The sequence below is a fragment of the Natator depressus genome, chromosome 2, assembly GCF_965152275.1.
Source record: "Natator depressus isolate rNatDep1 chromosome 2, rNatDep2.hap1, whole genome shotgun sequence".
Lineage (NCBI taxonomy): Eukaryota > Metazoa > Chordata > Testudines > Cheloniidae > Natator > Natator depressus.
This window is the reverse complement of record NC_134235.1, coordinates 118,431,575-118,451,146: the sequence shown is the minus strand read 5'-3', so window position 1 is coordinate 118,451,146 and position 19,572 is coordinate 118,431,575. Positions and strand designations below refer to the sequence as shown.

The following is a 19,572-nucleotide window of genomic DNA, read 5'->3' as shown; positions in this document are numbered from 1 at the left end:
CCCCTTTAACATTTTCCCCAGCTGATTGAACATCAGTCAGCTAGGGAAAAATGTGCCCTTTTCATTAGGACATGTCACTGTCATGAGACAGATTGCTACATTTGGTGATCATGGCCTGCGGAAGGATGTGGTCTTTAAGTGATTACAGAGAGACTTAGGCTTTCTGTTGCCATTGGGGTACTTCTCTCTCACAGTAGGAAGCACTCTTTGCAGCTGTGTAGTCCAAAAGCATTTCAGAGTCTATGAGTAATGAGAGCCATGGGATTATTTTTACCTGGATTACAGCCTGTCATTTGTCTAACAGCTTTTAAATATTTTCCTCCGCACACCTGCTTAAAGCAATCTTCAAAATATATTGTGGGCTAGATTCAGTCCTGGAATATACCAGTTAAAGTAGCTAATCATAGACTATCAGGGTTGGAAGGGACCTCAGGAGGTCATCTAGTCCAGCCCCCTGCTCAAAGCAGGACCAATCCCCAACTAAATCGTCCCAGCCAGGGCTTTGTCAAGCCTGATCTTAAAAAACCTCTAAGGAAGGAGATTCCACCACCTCCCTAGGTAACCCATTCCAGCACTTCACCACCCTCCTAGTGAAAATGTTTTTCCTAATATCTAACCTAAACCTCCCCCACTGTAACTTGAGACCATTACTCCTTGTTCTGTCATCTGCTACCACTGAGAACAGTCTAGAGCCATCCTCTTTGGAACCCCCTTTCAGGTAGTTGAAAGCAGCTATCAAATCCCCCCTCATTCTTCTCTTCTGCAGACTAAATAATCCCAGTTCCCTCAGCCTTTCCTCATTAATCATGTGCTCCAGCCCCCTAATCATTTTTGTTGCCCTCCGCTTGACTCCCCAATTTTTCCACATCCTTCTTGTAGTGTGGGGCCCAAAACTGGACACAGTACTCCAGATGAGGCCTCACCAATGCCGAATAGAGGGGAACGATCACGTCCCTCGATCTGCTGGCAATGCTCCTACTTATACAGCCCAAATGCCGTTAGCCTTCTTGGCAACAAGGGCACACTGTTGACTCATATCCAGCTTCTCGTCCACGGTAACCCCTAGGTCCTCTTCTGCAGAACTTCTGCCTAGCCACTCAGTCCCTAGTCTGTAGCAGTGCATGGGATTCTTCCGTTCTTAGTGCAGGACCCTGCACTTGTCCTTATCGAACCTCATCAGATTTCTTTTGGCCCAATCCTCTAATTAGTCTAGGTCCCTCTGTATCCTATCCCTACCCTCCAGCGTATCTACCACTCTTCCCAGTTTAGTGTCATCTGCAAACTTGCTGAGGGTGCAATCCATGCCATCCTCCAGATCATTAATGAAGATATTGAACAAAACCTGCCCCAGGACTGACCCTTGGGGCACTCTGCTGGATACTGGCTGCCAACTAGACGTGGAGCCATTGATCACTACCCGATGATCTAGCCAGCTTTCTGTCCACATTATAGTCTGTTCATCCAGCCCATACGTCTTTAACTTGCTGGCAAGAATACTGTGGGAGACTGTGTCAAAAGCTTTGTAAAGTCAAGGAACAACACGTCCACTGCTTTCCCCTCATCCACAGAGCCAGTTATCTCATCATAGAAGGCTATTAGGTTAGTCAGGCATGACTTGCCCTTGGTGAATCCATGCTGACTGTTCCTGATCACTTTCCTTTCCTCTAAGTGCTTCAAAATTGATTCCTTGAGGACCTACTCCATGATTTTTCCAGGTACTGAGGTGAGGCTGATTGGCCTGTAGTTCCCCGAATCCTCCTCCTCCCCTTTTTTAAAGATGGGCACTACATTAGCCTTTTTCCAGTTATCCGGGACCTCCCCTGATTGCCATGAGTTTTCAAAGATAATGACCAATGGCTCTGCAATCACATCCGCCAACTCCTTTAGCACCCTCGGATGCAGCGCATCCGGCCCCATGGACTTGTGCTCGTCCAGCTTTTCTAAATAGTCCCAAACCACTTTTTTCTCCACAGAGGGCTGGTCACCTCCTCCCCGTACTGTGCTGCCCAGTGCAGTAGTCTGGGAGCTGACCTTGTTCATGAAGACAGAGGCAAAAAAAGCATTGAGTACATTAGCTTTTTCCACATCCTCTGTCACTAGTTTGCCTCCCCCATTCAGTAAGGGGCCCACACTTTCCCTGACCTTCTTCTTGTTGCTAACATACCTGTAGAAACCCTTCTTGTTACTCTTAACACCCCTTGCTAGCTGCAACTCCAAGTGTGATTTGGCCTTCCTGATTTCACTCCTGCATGCCTGAGCAATATTTTTTATACTCCTCCCTGGTCATTTGTCCAAGCTTCCACTTCTTGTGAGCTTCTTTTTTGTGTTTAAGATCAGCAAGGATTTCACTCTTAAGCCAAGCTGGTCGCCTGCCATATTTACTATTCTTTCTACACATCGGGATGGTTTGTTCCTGCACCCTCAATAAGAATTCTTTAAAATACAGCCATCTCTCCTTTCCCCCTCATGTTATTCTCCCAGGGGATCCTGCTCATCAGTTCCCTGAGGGAGTCAAAGTCTGCTTTTCTGAAGTCCAGGGTCTGTATTCTGCTACTCTCCTTCCTTCTTTGTGTCAGGATCCTGAACTTGACCATCTCATGGTCACTGCCTCCCAGGTTCCCATCCACTTTTGCTTCCCCTACTAATTCTACCCAGTTTGTGAGCAGCAGGTCAAGAAGAGCTCTGCCCCTAGTTGGTTCCTCCAGCACTTGCACCAGGAAATTGTCCCCTACACTTTCTAAAAACTTCCTGGATTGTCTGTGCACTGCTGTATTGCTCTCCCAGCAGATATCAGGGTGATTGAAGCCTCTATGAGAAGCAGGGCGTGCGATCTAGTAACTTCTGCGAGTTGCCTGAAGAAAGCCTCATCCACCTCATCCCCCTGGTCCGGTGGTCTATAGCAGACTCCCACCACGACATCACCCTTGTTGCTCTCACTTCTAAACTTAATCCAGAGACACTCAGGTTTTTCTGCAGTTTGATACTGGAGCTCTGAGCAGCCATACTGCTCTCTTACATTCAATGCAACTCCCCCACGTTTTCTCCCCTGCCTGTCCTTCCTGAACAGTACTCCAGTCATGTGAGTTATCGCACCAAGTCTCTGTTATTCCAATCACATAATAATTCCTTGACTTTGCCAGGACTTCCATTTCTCCCTGCTTGTTTCCCAGGCTTCTTGAATTTGTGTATAGGCACTTAAGATCACTCGCTGATTGTCCTGCTTTCTCAGTATGAGGCAGGAGTCCTCCCCTCTTGCACTCTCCTGCTCGTGCTTCCTCCTGGTATCCCACTTCCCCACTTACCTCAGGGCTTTGGTCTCCTTCCCCCGGTGAACCTAGTTTAAAGCCCTCCTCACTAGGTTAGCCAGCCTGCTTATGAAGATGCTCTTCCTTATTTTCATTAGATGGAGCCCGTCTCTGCCTAGCAATCCTTCTTCTTGGAGCACCATCCCATGGTCAAAGAATCCAAAGCCTTCTCTCCAGCACCACCTGCGTAGCCATTCGTTGACTTCCACAATTCGACGGTTTCTACCTGGGCCTTTTCCTTCCACAGGGAGGATGGACGAGAACACCACTTGGCAAACAAACTCCTTTATCCTTCTTCCCAAAGCCACATAGTCTGCAGTGATCTGCTCAAGGTCATTCTTGGCAGTATCATTGGTGCCCACGTGGAGAAGCAGGAAGGGGTAGCGATCTGAGGGCTTGATGAGTCTTGGCAGTCTCTCCGTCACATCATGAATCCTAGCTCCTGGCAAGCAGCACGCTTCTTGGTTGTCCCGGTCGGGACGGCAGATAAATGACTCAGTCCCCCTTAGGAGGGAGTCCCCGACCACCACCACCCGCCTCCTTCTCTTGGGAGCGGTGGTCCTGGAACCCCCATCCCTAGGACAGTGCATCTCATGCCTTCCAATCGGTGGAGTCTTCTCCTGCTCCCTTCCCTCAGATGTATCATCTGTCCACTGTCCGCATTCGTACCTATGGAGAGAACGTGAAAACGGTTGCTCACCTGTATCTGCATTGCTGGTACATGGATGCTCCTCTTTCTTCTTCTGGAGGTCACATGCTGCTAATTTTCTTTACCGTCCTTCTGTCCCTGCTGTGCAGCCTGCTCTGATTCTTCAGAATGTTGTGCCCGTAGAAGCATATCCTGACATCTGTCCAGGAAATCTTCATTTTCTCTTATGCAATGCAGGGTTGATACTTGTTTCTCCAGACTTTGAACCTTCTCTTCCAATATGGAGACCAGCTTGCACTTTGTACAGACAAATTTGCTTCTATCCTGTAGAAGAAAGAAAAACATGGCACATCCTGTGCAGGTCACAACAGCTGATCACTCACCATCCATATTACCTTCCTTCTAAGAGCTTCTTCAGCTGTTGCAGTAACAACTCAGAGAAGCCTGCAAGATGAAAGCCTCAGTAGGCTCTCCCCAGGCGAACTCCAAGTCAAAATTCCTCTGTTCACCTCTCCACTGGTTCGCAACTGGCTGCCTTTTTATAACAATCAGGCCCACTCAAGGCCCTCCTGGAACAAAGCACTCCCAATTCACACTTTTCAAAGAGTCAAGCACACGGACAAACTGTCCCTGCAACAGACACTCAGATACTCACCAACACAGCCCCCTAATGCAGCTCTTAGTGTACCTCCTCTCGGACAGATCCCAGTGAAACTCCCTCTGTTAGCCTCGCTGCTGTTCGCGGAGGAAAAAGGCTCCAAGAATCTCTTTCCTGCACTGGGGAGTCACAACACAGCAACAAGGCACTGTTCCAGGAATGAGTGGGGCAATGTCAACTGGAAGATATGCTGACCTAACACAGCCTAGCTTAAATGCTGTCAAATACATTTTCTATTAAAGGGAAAGTGTTCACATGAACATCACATATTTAATTACTTACATAATCCTATATTATACAAAATTACTTATCTGTGTTACTAATAACAGTGAAAGAATAATTAAATTCTAATTTACTTTGTATAATTTATGGTGTTTGTCCAGGTTGAGCAAAATGCAAGCAATAAACAATGCAACTGGATTGGTTTGTTTCAGCTTTCTTGTGCTCATGAGCTAGCACAATGCTATTGTATTTGGGTTTACATCACTGCTAGACAAAGCTTACAAAAATAATTCAAACATTTTATTCACTTTAGATTTTAGGTCTAAAATAAATTGAGAGTCCCTTTCCTTTACTACTGAAATGTTAGATTCCACTGCTCCCCATCAAAATCTGTAGTACTAGGAGACATTTTTTCAATGCGTGAGTGCAACACATTTTTATACAGATGTGAAAATGGAATTTAGGGCTTGTCTACACAGGGAAGTTGACTGGCATAGCTCGCTGTGTGGACATTATTCTAGAATATAAATCACTTTATTCCAGAATAATGAGTGTGCTTTGGAATAGCTATTGCAGAGTAGCTTAATCTGCAATAGCTATTCTAGTCAATTTCCCTGTGAAATCAAGCCTTTAGGTTCCTAAGTCACTAAAAAACTGGTAATGATATCTAAGACAGGCAAAGGTTACTAATGTCAGCAATGTTTCTTTTTTGAGCCTAGCTAGTTATAGCTACAAAAAAATGTATAACATTTTTATTGCACAGTTGACTTGTTTTTAAACTAAAAATGCAAGAATCATGTTAATGTTTCATCTGTTTCTCCTCATTACAGACAAGAAAAGGAAGATGTCAAATGTCATGAGTATTCACTGATTTATGAAACCAAGCTGGAGAGAGATGAAGATGGTAACCTTATTGGATACAACACAAAGCTATTTAAGATTAACAGGATGGAAGAAATCAATACACAGTACAGCAGTACCAAACTAGGCAAAGTGGCTTTTTTTCAGTGCTTGGAAAAGGTGGAGAGGGTGAGAAGCTTTTGGGAAGAAAGAATCAGTGAACCAGAGCCTGGCACAGAAGATAAAGAGGTAACCAACTACAGAGATATTACCTTCTGTCCTGTGCTTCCCACATATGTATAGCTTAGTACAGTGAAATTTCACTTTCCATGCTATTTTTCATATTTCCCATTAAATGTAATGCAGTTACTGTAGTTTTGAGAGATTTTTGAACTTGGGTGCCTAAAGTTAGGCAATTAAATCTGTATTTAGGCACATTACCTGATTTTCAGAAGACTCATGGGAGTTGTGAGACTTCAGCACCTCTGAAAAAGCAGGCTGCTTATTTAAATGTTGATTTAGTTGGCCCTCAAGTTTAGCAGCTTCCCAATTTAGAAAATTCTGGAATAATTTTTTGAAAAATATGTAAATCTTTCCATGCCACTTAGTTAAAAATGAGACAAATGTTTTAACATCATAGGTGGTGCTCCTGCATGATTGAAGCTGGTGGGAGCTTACTGACTTCCATAGAAGCAGGAGCAGGCCCATAGCGTAAAGGTTTTGTGCAGAACGATGGTTGCATGTTCAGCTAAAATTCTCCTTTCTGGTGGTCTGAAAGAATAAAATATTTCCTGACATCATTACATTTTACTAAGGGGAAAAGCCAGAGAAGCTACTGACTCTACTGACCTGTAGTTCAGACAATAGTTAGGGAGTAGTACTTAGAACCAATGCAGTGAGAAATTATTTGTTTACATACCAGTTTGTGAAAAATTACATACATTTTAGTTTTTATCTGTGGGAGTAGAGTTCAGGGAAATGTAAATATTCAAAGGTTATAAATGGCAACCTGAGACATTTGTATAATTTTAAAGTTATTCTGAGATGTTTTGCTTTTATATTCAAACACCAAGAAATTTAGTTTTTAATTATTTTAATCATTATTTTCATCATGATATATTTGGGGGAACTAATTATTTTACTATTAAGTGTGCTGCTACTGTTGTTAGTCATTTTTAAAAAGAAAATATTTATGTATTACAAAAAACCCTCTCTCCTTTGTATAAAATGCATTTCTAGTCAGTTTCAAGGTAAAATCAAGACTCTTCTGACACATTTCTGGGTCTCTATATAGGATTCACACATTGTATTAAAACAGCATTGTCAAAGCTACTAGTCCCCATGACTACAAGGTTAATTTCTGGGTGGTGGGTTGTTGTTTTTTTGTTTAGTTTTTTTTGGGGGGGGGGAAGGGAATCTACTAACTCTCCAAAATGAGGGTTGAGTCAGTATTAAAGTCACAATTATTGGGCTGGAGTGTGGAAGCAGAAACCAGTAGTGTTGACTTGCACCCCACCCCGTCCGTTCTTTCTGCCTGCTGCAACATTCTTACCTGCAGGGATTTGGAATGAAGAGATTTCCTGTTGTTCTGAAGATTCTCATTCATTTCAGTCCACAGCCATGTAACAAAAATGTGGCAGGCAGGAATAGGAGGGCAGGATGAACTGTTAGCCAGTACTACAGTAAACCCAACATATCTACCATCGTCAGTTTATTGCAAGCAGGTTGTCCATTCTAAATTGGCATTTTAAGTTTTTTGCTGGTGCCATATATATTTTACAAATATTGCTGATTGCCCAGGCAATACAAGTAAAATATTGCTCAGAGGTAAAACTAGTTGTCGAGATTGTTATAATAACTTGGAACTAAAGAACTTGCTTTAATTAACTGGATGGCCACTATCATCGCTAAGCACTCTTTCCTTCCTAGTGGCCTGTGAGTGTCAAAAAAGGAATCAAAACCAAATCTTCTGCTTAGCAGGGCAGAGCCCTAGAGTTTCTGAGCCTTCCTGCATATAGCAGGTAGTAGTCTGGATGGTTGCAAGCTTGTTTCCCATTTCTTGGGGGGGGGGGGGGGGGAAGGGCTCCATTAATCATTGATTCTGACTTCATCACCTTTGATATGTTTCAAGAGTTAGTGCTTTGTTAGAAGTGTTGCTGGAACTGGTGCAAAAACTTTTGAGGTTCATTGGAAGAGGTGTGACTGACTACAGGCCTCCAGGAGGAAAAGGAGCAAGTGCAGAAGCAAGGTTGTGTCCTCCTACTCTAGCCTAACAGTCTAGTCAAAAGAACAATCTTGCTCAAGCTAAAAGGTAGTATGATTCCATTCTAATGACATTCTACCATCTTTCTTGAGCAAGAATTCCAAATACATAAGCTTGAATGATGTTTTTCCTAATACTGGTCCCAAATTAACTCACATAAAAGTCATTGGCAAAACTCCCAGATCCTAATTCAGTACAGCACGTAGGCATGTGGTTAAATTTAATGCCTAAAATTTTTGCTGAAGCGATTGGGCCTAAACCATGGTGTAGGTGTAGAAGAAAAGTGAGCCCTGTATATAAAAGCCTTTAGTTTTATCCCCAAGCCTGTTGAACACTATCATAGTTTTATTATATTATACAATGAGAGGAGGAAGGAATAATTTTCCCTGCAGGAACGGGTGGCTGTGCAGGGAAAAGGAGGGGGTGGGAGTGCAGACTTAATTTCAGCGTGTGGGATCTCACTCAGATTGAACTCAATGGTAAAGCTCCTATTCATTTCAGTGGGAGCAGTACCAAGCCCAGAAAATATGCCAGTGAGGTTGTGGGGGGAAATGTACAATATTCAGAATATTTATAAAAGATGTGTTCATTTGAAAGGTAAATGTTATCAGAGGCTAATTGGGCATAATTATAGAAGAAAATACACACCCCACATCCCCGGAAATAGCTGTCTTTCTAGAGATGTTACTTTTCTAAAATAAACAAACGTTATCTTATTTTCAATATTACTTATATTTTATAAAATCAAAAAGCTTAATCTGAAGACAAACACCCAAGGAACCATTAGAACAATGGAAAACAAATAACTGTGCTGCCAATACAGTTATGTGTAATAGCTCAAAGAAAATCACTGGGAGAAAGCTGTGGTGTGCATTCCCCTGGTTGGCACTCTTCTTCAGCTCCTCCGCGGGATGAAAAGTTACTCACTGAATACAAAAAGGGTTGTTCTGGCAAATTAGAATTTCTTTCTCTGTTCTTTGTATATATTTTTGTTCCCTCTGGTCCAGTGTTCAGAACAGGCCCTTCCTATTATTTTTGCAACTATATGGGTTCAAATTAAAGAACATTGAGCTACCAAAGAAGAAAAGATGGAAAGCATGAGAGTTAACAAGAAATAAAAAAAGAGTAGTTTTCTGATCAACTTTTATATGCAGAATGTTCTATTGCCCTCCCTTTCTACCTGTGGATCAAATTCTGCCCTTGGATGTGTGCACAATAGCACAAAAGCTGCGCAACTGCAGTCAGGCAGAATTTGGCCCCCCAAACTATTTCTATATCTGAAGACCACTTATAGCCTGGCAATTATTTATGCCACCAGAGTTCAAGAATTTTGGAGTTAACTGATAGCATGATTACTTTCGTCAATCACAGTCAAGTTCAACCCTGTCTGATTAACTCGGTTGACTTCAGACTGCTCCAATTACAGGATGACATCCTGGCCCATTGAATTTCACCCTCAGTCTCTGCCCCTGGCCCTCAGCTGGTAGAGAAGTGTGGTTTGACAGCAAATGGAACTGAAATCCACATGTTTAAATTGGTTGCAGAGATTCAAAATGAGGGGAACCAAGCATAAAAACAGAGCACACTGTTTTAAATGATATGAGATTAGTTTCTTTAGTTGTAAACATGTTCTTTAATCTCATTTCCATGATTCTGGTGCAAGTAATTTATTTATGATTTATTTGTTAATTTTATTGATTTTTTCCAGTGCCCACTGCTCTAGCTGCTAGGCACTTGTTTACAGAATTCATAAAACAATAAAACCACGCATGATGGGTGGTATTAAAAGACCATTTCTTTAGGACTACAAAACCAGCCAAACAGCTAACCCAGTCTTAAACTCAAACTCTCTAAACTCTGCCAGACTACCCAGGGGAACAAGTTTTAAAGACAGGGCCCCTCAACTTTAAGAGAGCTCTGCTCTTGGTCCTGGAGTGATGTAATTCACCCCCACAGCCTGAAAGCAGATTTCAATGCAGCAGCTCTCTAGCTATTATGGTCTGGAGTGGTGGCTGCGACTAGTCCAGGCTTCAGTGCAGGGTTTCTGGATTGTATGATTTTGGGCCTGGCCAACCCCCTAATTTCCTTTTCCTACCAGCTTATTTAGGATCAGCACAGAGTTCATCTTTGCAGTACACTGAAGGTGCAGAGACCCCTCTATGCAGCCACTTTGTCAGCAGTTCCCCACAGTCTCACTGCGGCGTATCAGTGATGTGGAAGGCCTTGGGGTAGTCCTCCATCCCATGAGTCATGTTCACCCAGCTTGACTAATGCAGTCATGGGTCCTAGCATTTGATAAACAATCCAACTATGTCATTTGCAACTGATTACTACATAAGCAATACCATAACTCATAACACCACTAGCCGGGCCTTCTTCCCTGCAAAAACAGTTACGACAGGACCATGGTTGTTATATTCTGATTGTTATAACTCAGTGCCTCTTAGAATTGCATTGGTAAAGGGACTAGGACGATAAAGGTCACAAGAGAGCTTTCTGGTGGCGTTTAGTGGATGGGGGCAACAGTTTCATGATAAACTCATTTTTATTCTTGAAAGATGATGTCAGAGTCCCCCTCTAAATGCCAAAGCAGCAGGTATATTTTTATAGTCATACAACATCCATCAACAAGGTTTGTTTGAATAGACAGTTGCCAGGGCAGTCCATCATGGAGTTTGTTGGAAAACATATTTTTTTCCCCCCGACAGGCAATCAAAATAAGTTTTCATTGACATTTTTTGTAGAGGATTTTGACTTTTCCATCAAAAACCTGAACTTTGTAAAGTTTTTTGGGGGGTTGATCTGTTTTCCAACAAAAAAAATCAACATTTTTTCACAGAAACCTGACAGGTTTTTTGGAAAAATTAGTTTAATCAAAGCTCCAATTTTCTGTTGAAAATTTTTCCTTGAAACTGTTTTTCAACTAGCCCTAGTTCCAGTATTTAGATATAGGACCTTATTGTAACTGGTGCACAAACTAGGCATTTGGCATTCAAACTAGCTGCTCCATTGGGTACAGCAGGTGGGGGCTGCTCATCATTCTCTCTTCTTACTCCCTGTATGGGAAAAGAGGCCAGTGGATGATCAGTGGGTCCTTCTCTTTTAAGTCATGTCAGTGATGATTGTGGGAGTGGTGGAAGCAAAGAGTCTCTTTCCAGAGCTTTGTCTATTGGGGAGAACAAATGCCTTGGGCCAGCGACTCCCCTGCAAACTCCTACACTAATGGCAGCCATGTTGCCACGATGAGTCCAACATTATTGTTTGTTTTACTTAATTGCCCCAGTTCCTGGAGTCATTCCATGAGAATCTCAGCTTTCATTTCTCTCTCTGTGTGTGTATCTCTCATGGTTACGGAGAAAAGTCTGAAATGTAACCTGAGTGCACCCTAAAGTCTCACAAGCTAGAAGCAAATAAAAAGAATGCAATATTTTTTTTAAAAAATCTCTTGATTTTTAAGCCAGTGTCATAATTTTGGGGGACCATATTTATGACTTTTGAATGTTTGGGGTTGGCAATACTGTAATTGTTGTCCTATAGAATCATAGAGGTGTAGCACTGGAAGGGACCTCAAGAGGTCATCTAGTCCAGTCCCCTGCACTCAAGGCAGGAGTAAGTATTAACTAGACCAGTGGTTCCCAAATTTGTTCCACCACTTGTGCAGGGAAAGCCCCTGGTGGGCCGGGCCGGTGTGTTTATCTGCTGCGTCCGCAGGTTTGGCCAATCTCGGCTCCCAGTGGCCGCGGTTCGCTGCTCCAATGTCCCTCGGCCCGCGCCGCTTCCGGCAGCTTCCATTGGCCTGGAGCAGCGAACCGCAGCCACTGGGAGCCACGCTCGGCCGAACCTGTGGACGCGGCAGATAAACAAATCGGCCTGGCCCGTCAGGGGCTTTCCCTGCACAAGCGGCGGAACAAGTTTGGGAACCACTGAACTAGACCATCCCTGATAGGTGTTTGTCTAACCTCTTCTTAAAAACCTCCAATGAAGGAGATTCCACAACTTCCCTAGGCAATTTGTTGCAGTGCTTAACTACCCTGACAGGACATTTTCCTAATGTCTACCCTAAACCTTCCTTGCTGCAGTTTAAGCCCATTGAACCTATCCTCAGCGGTTAACAAGAACAATTTTTCACCTTCCTCTTGTAACAATCTTTTATGTACTTGAAAACTGTCGGTAGAGAAGATAATTAAGTCCTTTTCCTGCCAACCTCTGGAGAAGTGTATATACCTAAGCACAGGGAGAATTACAGTATTCTACATTCACACTGCTCTACTCTGCCCAATTAATCCTCTTTCATGTTCTTTGTCCATTTTATTTATATGCACCTGCTATGCAGTTAAGGCTTTAGCTCCAGCCAACTGAACTGCAGCTCTTATCTAACTCTACATGACATCCTTTGTCCTCCAATTTCGGCTTCTCATTCCTGGAATCGAAACAGTTTCTGTGCTTTAATTAGAGGTAGATCTGGTAGCACGGTCTGTTGTTAAGGTTGCCTAACACTTCCCTTTATAAGGCCCTGTTTTTAGTTGCTTATAACTTTGCCAAACTTTACCTGCTTAGGCCAAAAAATTTTCATTCCGGGTGTCTATCTCAAGCTGATTTTTTGTTGTTGAAAATTTCAGCTAAAATAGTCTGGCTGTTTCTCAGAACGATATTTCGAATATGTTGTTTTGCTCATGTTAAAAAGAAAAATGTACTACTGCTTTTCTGAGAAGCTCCAGCACCTCTGTGCTTTGGAGCAGGGACTTTAAACTGGTCAGGAAGGTGTATATTGGATAGGGGGAGAGAGCCAGGAGTCAGTGTGGGGAGGTGGATAGAAGGAATATGGGGACACATTGTGGGTACATGGTCAAAAGGGTCTATAACCATAAGAGAATACTCCCCTACAGAGCCTGGAATGGAACCCAGGAATCATTGTTCTTTCTAGCCCTCTCCTGTAAGCAAATAGTGGTGAAACTCACAGGCAAAATATGTGTCTCCTTCCCCCATAGTGGCTAGCCCACATAGAAGATAACAGCCTACTATTGCTACCAATAGCTCAAGTGGTAGAGATCTGTGCTGTGGCTCTAAAGATCTGACCCCTGCTGTTGGGGTGGTATAGTGCAACAAGATATAATTTCTGCTTTTTCAGTTTTTTGAGGGGGGTTGTTTTGGTTTGGTTATATAAGAAGAATGTCGAGTTTGCAAAGTCCAAGCACTCAAAAGTGAGGAAATATCAGAAGTAAGGTGGCCATATAGCCTTAATTCAGCCTCCTTATGCATATGCATTACCATAGTCTTTAATTACATGACACATACAATTTTTTCCCACAGTTTTACCGTCCAAATGTTGCTCTTTGTGTATATTTTTTATCCCCTGCAAATTAAAAGGCAAGAAGGGACTAGCAGATGACTGACAGCATGAACTATTAACTATTATGGCTGGTGCTAATAGTTTTGGCTCATATGAGAAGTGCTGGGATGTCAGAGTAAATTACCTTGCAAGCAATCTTGTCTGTAGGCCCCTCACACCTGTTTCTCTCTTGTCAGTAGGCCGTCACTTTTTTTCCCTTATAGGTCCAGGGAATGTGTTGAATTGTGTGACAGGATCCAGCCTACCCAGCAGCATGCCCATCCCTTCTCCAGCTAGGTAGTGCTTACTGAGCTGGGGAGGACATTTGATTGTCCAGCAAATTACTTCTAGTAAACTAAGAGACCAAAGTAAATGAGCTTAAAAAAATGGATCAATCCTTGAAGGTAGATGTCTGGATTGCAGGTAGTTTCTGCGTCTTAGCTTCATTCCTCTGGCACATGTTATGGGCTGTGCTAACCCGTGGAAGAAACAGAGAGACCTCTGCAACTGAAGATACACAGGTAGTAGAAATACTTTTAAATGAGGTGGATTCATTTCACATATTAGCCTTGGTAGTTTTAACCAGGCAAATACCGCTTGTAAAGAGAGTTAGAATGTATATTCTATTAATCACCTTAATGTATGTTCCTTAAGGAAAAAAGACAGAGATAAATATAAGAGCATCATTCCCTTGGACCACATTCACTTCTTTCATAATCTGCAGTAAATCCTAGTAGTATTACTGCAATTTTTAAAAAAGCTACATCTCCCCTTTCATGCTATTTGTTAGTCCCTATTGAAACATTGTTCTAATGACCTCTGCTGGGTGAGACAAATAGGACTCCTTGTCTTCTTTGGCCACTGCCTGAATAAGCATGTCAGGCCCTCTACTAGCTGCCGTATTATTGTCACATGACCAATGCAGGCACCCACACAAGATCCCGAAAGAGGTTTGTAAGAATTTCAACCCTTTGGGTAGACATCTATTATTTCCCCACTATTAGCAGGTGAAGATATCATCTTCCCAAAGATCCAGGAGCTGATTGATTGATTGTAGTAGATTATAATTATATTATTGGTTGTTGCAACCTAACCACTAAGTTAAACGTGATTTCACAATGAGAAAATGAGAACAGCACGTACCAGCTGGGGTTTAGCTTGAGCATTTTTAAAAATAACTTACAATAAAAAATGTGGCTTAAATAAAAACAGATGAATTTAGGTTTAGAAAGGCAAACATAAGGGCTCTTCTCAAGTAGCTTCTATCATCCAGATTGTCAGGATGATTAGACTTAATTACATCACTACAAACTGCTGCATTCTGTTCATGAATGCATTTGTGCAGTCTCAGAATTAGTTTACTGTGTATAGTCTTTGAGTTCTGAAATATCGCCGGACTCCAGTTTGGCATATTCTTCTTTCCTGTTGTTATGAGCTGCAAGAGGCAATTATCTCATGCTTAATACTACAGAGTTTTACATTTTGGGAAGAAGGTCAGAGGACGGGGATAAATAAAGGATAAGTTAAATTGTGTGTCATCAAATCTCTTTATGTTGTTGTATTTTTAATTTAAAAAAACAGTAAAAAAATTGTTATACACAGAAAGTAAAGCCAAAAAGTCAACTGAAATTGTTCCTAAAAGGCTTTCAATTATTTTTGTATTTCTGTAATTATATCATTTCTGTGATAAGCTGAAATGACAACTCTGAGTTAGTGTCTTATTCATCACACTTTCATAATATTGTATTAGTGACTCTCAGTGAATTTCATTGAAAAGTAGTTCTTATGCTATGAAAGTTTTTGATACAATACATTAAAATAAGTTAAAAAAACACGATGCTTCCATTTATGCTACCTCTGCTTCAAAGACAATTATGAGGAGAAAAAAGTATAAAATTATACTTTCAGGGTAAAATATATTTAAAAATACTTCTTTATGCAGTGATTAATAGATCTGATTAAATACTATTTGTTGAATAATATATACTGTTTTTAATCAACTACCTGGTTTTATTATTTTATGTGTGTGCATTATTTGACCAGCTTAATAGCTGATTGAAAAATAGCCTTTGAAGGATATATGAGGCAAATAAGATATTATTCATCACATATAACATCAATTAATCCAGTGTTTGATTAGTTTTAATTACTAACCCCACTTAAAATATATTTACTTTTCAAGTTGTATCCTGTTTATCTCGTATTCAGTTTATGCAATGAAAACAGATGATTTCACTTTGTTTATAGTTACATTCTAAACCATTTGATTTTGCATTTCTCATGCACTAGCACAATGCTGCAGTTTTTGAATGCAAGTGCTATAGGAATACGTTAGAATCAAGGAAACATTTCAATTGCTTGTAGGTTTTGTAAGATCTTCTTTTTCCAAAATTGAAATTTTGGAAGAAATTTGATTTGATGATGTCTCTTTAAAACCATATTATTGGGATGTTCTTTACCTATAATTTTAAAACATTTTGTATATTGTACTGTAGCATTTTCAGCAGTCTATGTTTACATTATACAGATGTACTTGGTGTAAAGATAAAACTGGAAATCTTTGTCCTGGAAATTTCAGAACAGTATGAAGAAATTTAGACTTTTTTGGACTTTGAATTTATGTACTTGAGCAAATTTGGCACACACTGAGCAACAACTGACTGATGAACTTTGTATTGTGCATTCCATCAGTGTTGGGTGTCATATCTTCAAATTATATTGATGTGATACAATAACCACATTTGCTCACATACAGCTATTTTGAGAGCTGTGAGTTAAGATTTTTAGCCCACACATTGGAGGACATGCAGAAACCTTCTGAGAACTTCTGCTTGTTTCCAAATAAGACTGCCTCAGTGAGACTTCTGTGTTTCTGCTTTCTGTCATATTTTCAATGGTCCTGCTCTGCTCTTTGTCTCCTTCTCACATGTATTCACTATCCACCCACACATCAAACCTTAGATCATCTCAAAACCTGGCTTCTGCAGGATCATTGTCAAAAATAAATAAAAAGTCAAGCCTGTGGGCATGATATACTCATGTCACTTCTGAGCTACACACCACTTACTTTAGAGAGAGTTGAATTTGGAGGAAGGTCCAATTCTTTCCTCAAATACATGCGTATAACTCCCATTGAAGTCAATGAGAACAGTACTAATGTATCCAGGGGCAGAATTAGGCCTTGGGTTTACAGAGAGAGAGAAGCCAAGAAACAACAGGGTTGTTTTATAGTGCTTGTCTGTGACTTCCATGCTTTTATTTGTTCACTAACTTTGGTTTAGTTTTCTTCGGACACGCAAGATCTTTCCTCTCAGTTGGCATTTACCTCCAGTTTACTGCTCCACTGTTATCAATGCTGGCCTGTCAATGACAGCACTTGAGTACAGCCCTTAGCGCTCATAGTGTTTCACAGGAAATGAACCAGAAATGGAAGATTTAAGACTTTATAGTACTACAGTTTGGCATCTCCAAACGTGAGCTGGAGAAAAACCAAAAATGTATTAGGTTTTAAGATAGCCTGTTTTGTCCTTTAGTGTATATGGAAGTATATACACAATAGCAAGTGGGCTGAAAGGAGTTTTCCATTACATTGCAATTCAGCAAAGATCCCACAAAAAGTGCTGTTAGCTGAATCCTGTGAGAGACAACTGTCCGTCAAGACATCCCCTTGTGGCACAGTGTGGCCCTACAGATGCGCTGCTCTCTACTCCACCTACCTGGATTTTTGTAAAAAAATCACTTCCAGGCCAAGCTACGTTAAACTGAGATTCCCTGTGGGAGGTGGGTCCTCATTTATTAAGTCATTTACAGCATATCAATTAGTCTGTAGCCCCTTTAGTCCAGCCCTTGTTCCCCCTGGATTCAGTGTTCCCGCTGCCTTCCGCCTGGGCTTGTGTGCTACTTTGGGTTGGTCCCCTCTGAGAGCCAGGAGTCACACAGCTCTCCTTCTGGGACCTGTGTATGGTACTTCCTACACGCTTCCCCTACTTAGGTCAGGAGTCTCACAGCCCTCCTTTTGGGGCCTGTGTCAGTAACTCAGGCCAGCTGCAGCCCTGACTCAGCTTCTCTGAGTTGGTCCCTTTTGATTTTGCCTTTTCTCCCTACACAGGCCTCTTCCAAGCTAGCTGCTCATACTCACTCCTTCTTTGGCTCTCTAGAGGCTACTTTTTATCATTAGGCCTGGGACTGATTTAGTCACACGACCTACTTGTCATGTGGCTATGATAATTTTCCCCACCTGGGGATGAGAGAGAAGCACAGGTGGGCTGGACCTATAGCCTCTGTGAATAAATACTTAAAGAGCCACTGGGCTAGAGACAGAGTAACAGAACGATTCTAACACCTGGTGGTCAGGACACCATCTGGGCAATCCACTGTGTAGTCCTCCTAGTCCAATGGCTATTACTTATTTATATACAGTGTAGCAGCTTCAGCAGGAGAGATTGAGAGCTCCCTGTCCATCCTCCAATCCTCCGCATCAGACTGTCTCATAGCTCAGTGGCTAGAGCATTCTCTGAGAGGTGTGGGAGATTCCCGTTCAAATCATTCCTTTTTCCTCAGGCAGAGGGGGAATTGAATCCAAGTCTCCTGTATCTTGGGTGAGTGCTCTAACCACTGGATTAAAAGCTATAAGGTGGCCACCTCCTCTTCTGGCCTAATTTTTGAATGGGGTCTGATGCCATAGGCATGCTCAGAGCACACCGGTGGGATCGGGCCCCACAGTGAAGATAGGCAGGTGAACACCTGTTTTCCTCCAGTTCTTGGATTGCACTGGTGCTTAGGTGGGAGACAGGCATCTGGATACCTATAGTGAAACAGCAGTGCACATGCTCGGAGACAGAAATTCAGGCACCTAGGGAACTTTAGGTCCCGAGCAAGCTGAGGCACCAAAGGATTAGGCAAGAAGGGATTCTGTGGGTCATAGTGGAGCCTAAATCTGGGATTTAGGTGCCTATGACTGGGGTTTAGGTGCCTAAGTACCTTTGTGAACCTGGGCCCCTGTGACAGATCTCCACTGTATATTTTGCTGGAGATTTTGTGGAACTCGTTGCCAGGGGATGTTGTGAAGGCCAAAACTGTAACAGGTTTTTAAAAAGAACTAGATATGTTCATGGAGGATAGGTCCAACAATGGCTATTAGCCAAGATGGTCAGGGAGGCAGCCCTATGCTCTGGGTGTCCTCGCCTCTGATTATCAGAGTGGACGACAGGGGATGGATCACTCTATGGTTACCTGTTCCATTCATTCCCTCCGAAGCACCTGACATTGGCCATTGTCAGAAGACAGGATACTGGGATAGGTGGATCAGTGGCATAGGTAGGTGGAGCGAACAGAGGGAGTGGACATAAAGAAAGGTGCCACCGGCTTGTACTCACTGGGTGGCGCTCCAGGTCCTCGGCAGCACTGGAGGCCCTCGCCGCTGAAATGCCGCTGAGGACCCAGAGCGAGTGAAGGCCCCCGCTGCCGAAGTGCTGGACCGGCTGGCGAAGACCCGGAGCACCGCCAGGTGAGTAAAAATTTTAAAAGGCGCCAAAAAATTAAAAAGGTGCCACTTGTGCTCAGTGGGGGAGCGGCCGCTCCTCTCCCAGCTATGCTCCTGGGGTGGATCATTGGTCTGACCCAGTGTGGTCATTCTTTTGTTCTCATGATACTTGGCTGGACTGCAGTAGTGTTTGCTGAACTTTACTAGGTTTCTGCAAATAGGTTATTGAGCTATTTGTTGACTGTACTTGCACATAGTGAAAATTCATCACAGTCCCATCGTTCAAACTCCCGTGTGTCGTGTGCTTTGAATCTCACCCTTACTGAATAAAAGTTTACCTTTTATGGTCCAAAAATCCTATTTGAAGTACAAAGCACCTCTAGAAATGCCAGAGTCACCCAAACTCTCATAAAAATCTAAGTTGCACTTAAAAAGTCTGTCTATACGCTCAGCATGAGTGGGAGTGGGATGTAAACAGCTGTGAATGGTTTGCTTTACTTTTCTGTGCTCTGCAGAAAAATTTGCTATAGCCTTCTGGAACGGGGTTTGGCATAGCAATATCCTTTACTCATTATGGTGTTCCCCAAAGCAGCACCAAACAAAGGAGGAACAAGAGAGCAAGTTAGACCTGTGCAAAGCAACTTTCAGTTATCTCTTTTCCTTTTTGCACATGGAACCACAGCAGATATTGGTACCAGTGTCAGATCATTCTCTGTGGGAGGACTCAGATTATTAGTGCAGCGAACCAGTAACAATTATTTCACCCATTTGTGACGTGGATGTAATACTGACCTTGTAGTGACCATGCAACATACTGGTACTTG

General features: G+C 42.3%; 1 protein-coding gene across 1 annotated transcript in view; it reads left to right on the top strand.

Annotated features, from left to right (window-relative positions):
- MYLK4 (myosin light chain kinase family member 4) overlaps positions 1-19,572 on the top strand; it is a 120,761-nt gene that overhangs the window by 15,340 nt on the left and 85,849 nt on the right. The window contains exon 2 of the mRNA XM_074944949.1: positions 5,665-5,923. Within this exon, the coding sequence (XP_074801050.1) occupies positions 5,665-5,923 (259 nt within the window). The remainder of the gene's footprint in view (positions 1-5,664; positions 5,924-19,572) is intronic.